We start from the raw sequence: 10,238 nt of genomic DNA, 5'->3' as shown, positions 1-10,238 counted from the left end.
GTCGGAGGCCGAGCAGTTGCCATACCAGGCGGTGATGTAACCAGTCAGGATGTTTTCGATGTTGCAGCTGTAGAACTTTTTGAGGATCTGAGGACCCATGCCAAATCTTTATCAGTCTCTTAAGCGGGAATAGGCATGCGACCTGCCACACTGCCAGGTCTCTGACCTCCACCCTGTAGTCTGTCTCATCGTTGTCGGTGATCAGGGCTATCACCCTTGTGTCGTCTGCAAACTTAATGATGGTGTTGGAGTCGTTCTTGGCCACGCAGTCGTGAGTGAACAGGGAGAACAGGAGGGGACTAAGCATGCACCCTTGAGGGGCCCCTGTGATGAGGATCAGAGTGGCAGATGTGTTGTTGCCTACCCTTACCACCTGGGGGAGGCCCGTCAGGAAGTCCAGGATCCAGTTTCAGAGGGAGGGGTTTAGTCCCAGGGTCCTTAGCTTAGTGATGAGCTTTGAGGACACTAGGGTGTTGAACGCTGAGCTGTAGTCAATGAACAGCCTTCTCACGTAGGTGTTCCTTTTGTCCAGGTTTGAAAGGAAAGTTTGGAGTGCAACAGAGATTTGTTGGGGCGGTATGCGAATTGGAGTGGGTCTAGGGTTTCTGGGAGATGGTGTTGATGTGTGCCATGACTAGCCTTTCGTGGCTACAGATGTGAGTGCTACGGGTCAGTAGTCATTTAAGCAGGTTATCTTGGTGTTCTTGGGCACAGGGACTATCAGCCTACCTTATTATTATGCCAATCAGAAACATTTCATCATAAAAAATATTGTTCTCACATATTAGTGTTAACACTGTAAATTATAGGAATGAGTGGTTTTTGGTGGATTTTTCCTTTAATAACACTTATTTTACTATTATGAGGGGACTTTTATTTTGAAACATTTCGAAATTCCGTGACCGGTCCTTTTTTGTTGTTGCTGACGTGACGCTGATGTCTTTCACAGCGCACGCAGAGCTAGCTAGTTTGCAACCACGACTACCAACATCAGATTGCGGTGGAGAGAGAGACGCAGATGGTCATGTCGGAGAGAAGGAGCAAAGATGAGGTGCCGAACGGTGCAGCCCATAGCACTAGTACAGAGCCACACGTTGCCAGACCAAATATTGGCAACAGAGTGACTGTAGTGCTTGGGGCTCAATGGGGCGACGAGGGCAAAGGGAAGGTTGTGGACCTGCTCGCTCAGGACGCTGATATCGTTTGCAGATGCCAGGTAAATTATAATGTATGCTTGCTAGCTAGTAAGCTAGCTGGAGGACATTCGAAACATGTGGTTGCGGTTACAAATAACGTGTAGCTAACTACCTAGCCTCTGGTCATGACTCTCAGTTCCATACACATAGTCAAATGACTAAGGCGTTTTCTGTAGGGGGGAGTATTTTTAAGTCAAAGCCGTGACGCTCGATGCACACGCATCGCTTGAGGTACACATTTTGGAAACAAATTAGGACTTTATCTTTCATATCGGCGACAAATAATTTTCAAAAAACAAAAGGTTAAAGTGATACACCTTTTTTTATAGGGTTCCTACATGGCCAAATGTCCAGGTCACAGCCCTTGTTTACGGAAGACAGTGGACTAATGTTACAGTACATGTACTAATTACCTTAGTATCTGCGTCCCCGAACACCTGTAACTGTTACTGCTGTATAAACGGTACAGACGCCACAAATGTTTTGTCACTAAAAAATATTGTCGTCTGCAACTGTTAAACGATTAAAACGGTGTGATGTGTTTTATTTTACATTTGTGTAAATATTTTGACGTGATGTTAGAAGGGTTTTGTTTCTATAACCGTAATGTTACCGCAATTGCGAATCGATTCACGTTTAACGTTAACGTTATATGTAGTATTTCCAGAGCCAATTTTCCCTTTAAACAGAACATGTGAGGTTCTTGGAGTAAGGAGTAACTCCTTTTGTCCAATATTGGTCTACTTAGATATCTATCTCTAAGCTAACAAGTTAGCTACCGTTGTGTATTGACTGTACGTTACTAAAAGGAGAACTAGCCCTCGACGTAGCCAAAAGATTAAGTTAACTAACGTTCGCTAGTTAAAGCTGGATTTGTTGTAATTAGTAAACTAACGTTAGTAAAAATGTTGTAGTTGCTCAGACTTGTACTTGTTAACTAGCGCAATTATTGGTTTGCAGTTGGTAACTAGTTATCTATCTAACTAAGCCAGACACCTAGCTAACGTTAGTTACTCGAGCAACCAAATAAATTGTCGATGATGAACGTCGAGCACTGCATTGCTAATGTCACCTTGAATTATATCGCATCTATAGCTAGCCAGAGCTAGCTACGTTCATATTGCACCACTTAACACCAGATAAGATGGCCCAGTTTTGCATTTTCTTTTTAGTACAGTCTGGCGATGCAAGGTGATTCAGACTTCTAATACTGCACATACAGTGCCTTCGGAAAGTATTCTGACACCTTGACTTTTCCAACATTTTGTTAAGTTAGACTTAATATAAAATTGATTTGATTATTTGTTTTTCCCTTATCAATTTAGACACAATGCCCCATAATGACAAAGCAAAAACACATTAAACATTTTTTTGCATAAGTATTCTGACCCTTTGCTATGAGACACTAAATTGAGCTCAGGTGCATTCTGTTTCCATTAATATTTCTTAAGATGTTTCTACAACTTGATTGGAGTCCACCTATGGTAAATAAAATGTTTTGGGCATGATTTGGAAAGGTGCACACCTGTCTATATAAGGTCCCGCAGTTGACAGTGGATGTCAGAGCAAAAACCAAGCCACAAGGTCAAAGGAATTGTCCGTAGAGCTCTGAGACATAATTGTCAAAGCACAGATCTGGGGAAGGGTACCAAAACATTTCTGCAGCATTGAAGGTCCCCAAGAACACAGTGCCCCCCATCATTCTAAAATGGAATAAATTTGGAACCACCAAGACTCTTCCTGGAGCTGGCCGCCTGGCCAAACTGAGCAATCAGGGAAGAAGGGCCTTAATCAGGGAGGTGACCAAAAACCTGATGGTTACTCTGAGCTCCAGAGTTCCTCTGTGGAGATGGGAGAACCTTCCAGAAGTACAACCATCTCTACAGCACTCCACCAATCAGGCATTTATGGTAGTGGCCAGAAGGAAGCGACTCCTCAGTAAAAGGCATATGACAGCCTGCTTGGAGGTTGAATAAAGGGTCTGAATACTTATGCAAATGTGATGTTTCTAAAAATCTGTTTTTGCTTTGTCATTATGGGGTATTGTATGTAGATTGAGAGTGTGTGTTTTTGTATCCATTTTAGAATAAGGTTGTAACATAACAAAATGTGGAAAGTCAAGGGTTCTGAATACATTCTGAAGGCACTGTACAAGCAAGTGCATCTCTGTGTGTACCTTCTCACCTGCCATAGAAGTATCAAGTGTCTAAAGACAGCACTTAATGCATCTGACCAACGTTTGTGTACATTAAATGTGGCTGTCAATAAAGAAATATTGGCAAGCAAACTAGCTAAGCCTATTCTGGGTTGAGTGCGTTCCACAAAACCATGGTGTCTGCCTTATGTAGACTGCATTTTGGCTCTTATCACAGTTACTTTGACTCAGTCTAGGGCCACCTTATCAATGTCATTGCAGTGTGGGTGTTTCTCATGTCCATACAACACTGGCATTTATAACTGTAGGTTTAATGTTCACTAGGCTTTTGTCTTTCTTGTCCTTTCAGTCCTCTTCAAAAGGGTGACTCTGCTCAAGGCACGATTGGAGAAGGTTCACATTAGGTATCCTAGTCTTTATTTATTGTCCCCTGAAGCATACATATTTTCCAGCCTTTACTGTGAGCTCCACAATGTGCGGTGATCAGGCACGATGACACAAACGACTAGGTCCTCAGGATAATTTTTTTATATAGAAGGACTGGAGCTCAGTTCTGGTGATTTTTTAAAGGGGCATTCAACTCCAAAATGAATGAAAAATAAAATGATGCTGACACCATCTAAAATGTAATTTCCACTTCCAGAAATGAGCCCAGAAATTATTTTTTACACTTAACAAAATATAAATTCACCATGCAAAAATTAAGGATTTTACTAAATTACAGTTAATATAAGGAAATCAGTCAATTGAAATAAAATCATTAGGCCCTAATCTGTGTGAAGTTGCTAGATTTTGGCGGGAACTGGAACAGGCTGTTGTACACGTTAATCCAGAGCATCCCAAACATGCTCAATGGATGACATGTCTGAGTATGCAGACCATAGAAAAACTGTGACATTGTCATCTTCCAGGAATTGTGTACAATTGCGTCATGGGGCCGTGCATTATCATGCTGTAACATGAGGTGCTGGCAGTGGATAAATTGCACAAGATTGGGCCTCAGGATCACGTCATGGTATCTCTGTGCATTCGAATTGCCATCGATTTGTAATGCAATCATTTGGCTCCGTTAACCTAAAAGAGCCATTAATTTAGCTCCTAAACGGCTCTTTGTTCAGTAAGGCTTAGAAATGGAAAACCAGGAGCAAAGTCAATGTAATTTTAAAGCCTACTATTGTCAGATAGTGAAATTAGTTAAACAACTTTTACCTGACTGAATTATTAGATGGCCTGCAACAAAAGAAAAACGCACAAAAAATGTGGGCAGACCAGAATGAGTCTGTCCTCACTATATTGTTCCTGCGCTGAGGAATACCATCTTCAGAGAGTGTTTATAATTTTTCTTCAGATAATTGATGTCTGGAGCTCAAAAAGCAATACATTGGAGTGTCAGCAACATTCATGCATGTGAGTTCAGTGCAAACAGCTTAACAGAGGGAAATAAAATATTTGGGAATATACACTGCTCAAAAAAATAAAGGGAACACTAAAAAAACACATCCTAGATCTGAATGAATTAAATATTCTTATTAAATACTTTTTTCTTTACATAGTTGAATGTGCTGACAACAAAATCACACAAAAATGATCGATGGAAATCAAATTTATCAACCCATGGAGGTCTGGATTTGGAGTCACACTCAAAATTAAAGTGGAAAACCACATTACAGGCTGATCCAACGTTGATGTAATGTCCTTAAAACAAGTCAGTATGAGGCTCAGTAGTGTGTGTGGCCTCCACGTGCCTGTATGACCTTCCTACAATGCCTGGGCATGCTCCTGATGAGGTGGCGGATGGTCTCCTGAGGGATCTCCTCCCAGACCTGGACTAAAGCATCCGCCAACTCCTGGACAGTCTGTGGTGCAACGTGGCGTTGATGGATGGAGCGAGACATGATGTCCCAGATGTGCTCAATTGGATTCAGGTCTGGGGAACGGGCGGGCCAGTCCATAGCATCAATGCCTTCCTCTTGCAGGAACTGCTGACACACTCCAGCCACATGAGGTCTAGCATTGTCTTGCATTAGGAGGAACCCAGGGCCAACCGCACCAGCATATGGTCTCACAAGGGGTCTGAGGATCTCATCTCGGTAACTAATGGCAGTCAGGCTACCTCTGGCGAGGCTGTGCGGCCCCCCCAAAGAAAGGCCACCCCACACCATGACTGACCCACCGCCAAACCGGTCATGCTGGAGGATGTTGCAGGCAGCAGAACATTCTCCACGGCGTCTCCAGACTCTGTCACGTCTGTCACGTGCTCAGTGTGAACCTGCTTTCATATGTGAAGAGCACAGGGCGCCAGTGGCGAATTTGCCAATCTTGGTGTTCTCTGGCAAATGCCAAACGTCCTGCACGGTGTTGGGCTGTAAGCACAACCCCCCCCCTGTGGACGTCGGGCCCTCATACCACCCCCGTGGAGTCTGTTTCTGACCGTTTGAGCAGACACATGCACATTTATGGCCTGCTGGAGGTCATTTTGCAGGGCTCTGGCAGTGCTCCTCCTGCTCCTCCGTGCACAAAGGAGGAGGTAGCGGTACTGCTGGTGGGTTGTTGCCCTCCTACGGCCTCCTCCACGTCTCCTGATGTACTGGCCTGTCTCCTGATAGCGCCTCCATGCTCTGGACACTACGCTGACAGACACAGCAAACCTTCTTGCCACAGCTCGCATTGATGTGCCATCCTGGATGAGCTGCACTACCTGAGCCACTTGTGTGGGTTGTAGACTCCGTCTCATGCTACCACTAGAGTGAAAGCACCGCCAGCATTCAAAAGTGACCAAAACATCAGCCAGGAAGCATAGGAACTGAGAATTGGTCTGTGGTCACCACCTGCAGAACCACTCCTTTATTGGGGGTGTCCTGCTAATTGCCTATTTCCACCTGTTGTCTATTCCATTTGCACAACAGCATGTGACATTTTTTGTATAATCAGTGTTGCTTCCTAAGTGGACAGTTTGATTTCACAGAAGTGTGATTGACTTGGAGTTACATTGTGTTGTTTAAGTGTTCCCTTTATTTTTTTGAGCAGTGTATTTCATAGCCTAATACAGAAGCATGTCTGTTCTATGTCATCTCCAAACCAGACCCCCCCCCCTCCCCCCCAAAGATTTTTATTGTGGATCTACACTGATCTCAAAAACATCCTCTCCAGAATCCATATGATGGAAATCCGTCGCTGTGACCGTGAACTTTAAACCCTGATTTATGCGCCCCTCCCGTCACTATGAATTGATAACAGGTTGGCATAGCAATAATTCTCCACTCTGTAGCTGGTGCACTGCCAAGGCTATAGGCATGTAAAAAATAAACCAATTAAAGGTAGACCCGGCGAGATGAAGTTGCATGCACGAAGTTAACACAATCTCGGGTCAATTTCCACAACAACTAAGCTTTGAAGCATGGAGGCTAAAACTGCTTCTCGAATAGAACGAATAGAACCCTGATCACGCTTGTAGGCGATGTCATGACGACATTAGCTAGTTAAGCTCATGCGCTGAAACTAGTGATGCACTGATATGACATTTCTGGCCGATACCGATATCCATTTTTTCCATTGCCAAAAAAAACGATACCAATTTAAAACAAATACAAATTTTACATAAATAAATTGGTGACTTTTAAGCATTCTAGTACAGTTAAATAGTTAACACACACACATGGACGCAGCAGTCTAAGGCACTGCATCTCAGTGCAAGAGGCGTCACTACAGTCCTTTGGTTCAAATCCAGGCTGTATCACATCTAGCAGTGCTAGGGCGGTGCACAATTGGCCCAGCGTCGTCCGGGCCGTCATTGTAAATAAGAATTTGTATTTAACTGACTTGGCTAGTTAAATAAAGATTACACACACACACACATCACACTGACCCAAAGGTTATTTTGTTGGCGTTTACGTATGTCCCCATTACCAGTAAAACATAATCTCAACCTATTTCCTTGACTTAGTTGTTGTCCTGTTTCGTTGTTCGTTTGTTCAGTCGTTTCATTCTCAACCAGGATTTCTATGGAACGCAGTTTGGGTTTTCGCGTGCCAAAAAAAGGCACATGTCAAATAACACTATTTGACATGTCAAATAAGCTTGTTGACTAATCAGGACCTGAATATGGCTGCACGTCAAATAATACTTTAACGCGTTCATGTGTTTTTAACGTAGTTATTACACTACCACTAGTATTTCATGTGTCACAACGATTCATCGTTAAGCATGCTATGATGCTGGTAAAGTTGTCTCTCGTACCTACAGTGCTGGTCATAAAATGGATGCAAACAATGTAGTTCTTCCCCGAAAACATAGCAAAACGACATCTGTTTCAGTAGCTATATTTACCTGGCTAACTATATAGGTAGGTGTCATCATCTAAAATAACCCTAATTTATAAGACCGTTCATATTGGTGGTCGGACCTATCTATGTGAAGCTAGCCAAAATCGTGGATTTTGCGGTTAGCCTTCAAAAAAAGTATGGCATAATTCTACTATTTGTATTAATTTGCATCACTCTCAATGACATTTTTATTTTGAAGGCAAACTGCAAATTCCACTATTGTGCCCTGCTAGCTTCACAACCAGTTCCGGTTGAGCTCACTATCCAGATGAAGCTAGCTGGCTGCTTATAACGTTCGCTTTGGGCAACATGGTTAAGTAGCTGGCTAGCTATTTATTTTCATGAACTGAAGTTCAATTTCAATAGGCGAACAACAAGTGGCAACCTAGCTAATACTTCCTCACAAGGATTCCTAAATCATTGCTAAGAAAAAGGAAAATGACTGCAGTTTCTACTGGTCATTGTTTTCAGCCTGCTTGTATTGGTGCTAGCTAGCTACCAAGCTAAAGCTAGCTACCCCAGAAGTTGCGGTCGAACAAATTATGCTTTATTACCAACGCGGTATTGTAAACACATCGTTCGTTGCCGGTGTATGCTTGTTTGCAGATTTTTTTTGTACAGCTTTGGCAGTGCTACTGTATCCTTTCTGACACGCAAAGACCCAAATGGTGTTCCATAGTATGTATGTCGTTAAGCTAATAGCAGTGACACTATTGAAGTGTAGGGCAACATCTTAAAAATAGCGCTTTTGGTAGAGTTTACGGGTGCTCGACCAGTCTGCAAAAGCCAATGTCACCCACGACAGAGAACGGTTGATTGTCAAGCGCAATGAATTCCATTATCTTGGTTTAATGGATTTCGCCTTTGAGTTGTCTTGCTGAAATGTTCTTACTCTTTCAAATGACTTCTCCACTTGACTGCTCCATCCACACAGCAGACATTGTAGGCTAGGTTAGGAATGCTGTGTTGCACTGTGTAGCGCAAAATTTTACGTGGTGTCGTTACATCCAGTACCTACGTTATATAGGTATGCATGGTAGCTTTGACATTGTTTTTAACATCTGCGTTCAACAAGACATCGGGCCGATTCCGATGTTGGCACTTTTAGCTAATATCTTCCGATATGTTCACAGATTTATCAAGCATCCCTAGCTGAAACACATCATTGGGTCTGCTGTTTGAGTCCTGTAGTTACCATGTTGTAGATGCTGTGAGAAGTTTTGCATCACACTCATCTCAATATCTGCAATGCTCCTCGCTGAGTATCATTTAATGGAATGCTATGTTACACAATGGCGTGTGTGTAAGAGGAAGAATATAGTGTTCCTCTTTTTATAAAAAAAAAAAAAAAAAAAGCTGTGACAGCAATCTGAGGTTCTTACTTGCAGCATGAGGTTGAAAGGACAACAAGGAGCACATTTCCAAGTCTTACTAATTAAGTATCAGTGCTGATACTCTATTCTGCTGCTCTCAAGTGGCTTCCCAAGTGACCATGACAGTGAATTGTTGTCTTTGGGGATCACACCAACCTTTTTGATGTGATCGGGATTTTTTTGATCACCACCAAGTTGTATGATGGCCAGAGGGTGTGAAACAGTATAAAATCAGATGCATTTTCAGGTGTGATTTTTTTTAAATATTTTTTTCAGGACTTGGGAATGCATTCCAACTCTATTAAATGCAAGATATTGCTTGGCTATCATGGGGATTTAATTTCTTATTCAACTACTGCATACAGTTCTGAGAGTTAATGCTGTCATTCTCTGTAAAGCTATGATGAGACAAGGAAGGAAGGAATTTGGATCGCTGCGTTTTACCTGACACCTCTTTCAGCCTTTGGCTTGATTCCGGACATGTCTTGCACAAAGACAGACATTTCTCATGAGCTTTCCATCCAGTTGGCGACAGATTTTTATGCCAATATTCTAAAATCACCATAAAAACATTATGCACATTTTCTCACCTGAGATGTTTCCATCAAATTGACTTGTGGATAAATGGCTGTGTGTAATGACACAGTGCACATAAGTAACTTTTATGGTTGAGTTTCTATCTCATTTTCAACTCTACTGTCAGAAACAAATGTTTTGTATAGCGACTATGTCTGGTCTTGGCACTAGCGCTCTAGCCAACAGCTAGCAGATACAGTGCGGCTAGGCTACCTACATTGTTATGGATACGTTATTTGGAAAGTTTACTGACGTGCTGTTTCCACCAGTCCTGTCGTGACACGTTTTTTAACATTTTTTTTATCCGTCATGTACTTTACACTCATAAAAAGGTTGGATGGAAACCTGGTTATAGAGAGCAGTTTGGGTTTGTTCCCTGGTCCACAGATATCTCCAAGGTGTGAGAATGAGCATGTCCTTAAAGCAGGGTTCTTACATGCTGACCGGACAGGCGCGTGTTGATTTTGTTCACCCACACCAGAAGTGATCAGGACACGCAGCTTGAAATATCAAAACATACTCTGAACCAATTATATTAGTTTGGGGATATGTCAAAGCATTAAACGTTTATGGCAATTTAGCTAGCTATAAACATTGGGCTGTTACCTGAAATGCA

At 42.5% G+C, this 10,238-nt stretch overlaps 1 protein-coding gene across 1 annotated transcript in view; it reads left to right on the top strand.

Annotated features, from left to right (window-relative positions):
• Positions 1 to 911: 911 nt before the first annotated feature.
• LOC129828813 (adenylosuccinate synthetase isozyme 2) overlaps positions 912 to 10,238 on the top strand; it is a 29,488-nt gene continuing 20,161 nt past the window's right edge. Inside the window, exon 1 of the mRNA XM_055890037.1 lies at positions 912 to 1,216. Coding sequence (XP_055746012.1) covers positions 1,019 to 1,216 — 198 coding nt within the window. The 5' untranslated portion in view covers positions 912 to 1,018. The remainder of the gene's footprint in view (positions 1,217 to 10,238) is intronic.

This window comes from Salvelinus fontinalis, chromosome 30 (genome assembly GCF_029448725.1).
Source record: "Salvelinus fontinalis isolate EN_2023a chromosome 30, ASM2944872v1, whole genome shotgun sequence".
Lineage (NCBI taxonomy): Eukaryota > Metazoa > Chordata > Actinopteri > Salmoniformes > Salmonidae > Salvelinus > Salvelinus fontinalis.
Note: the sequence above shows the minus strand (reverse complement) of the source record. Positions and strands in the feature narration are given on the sequence as shown.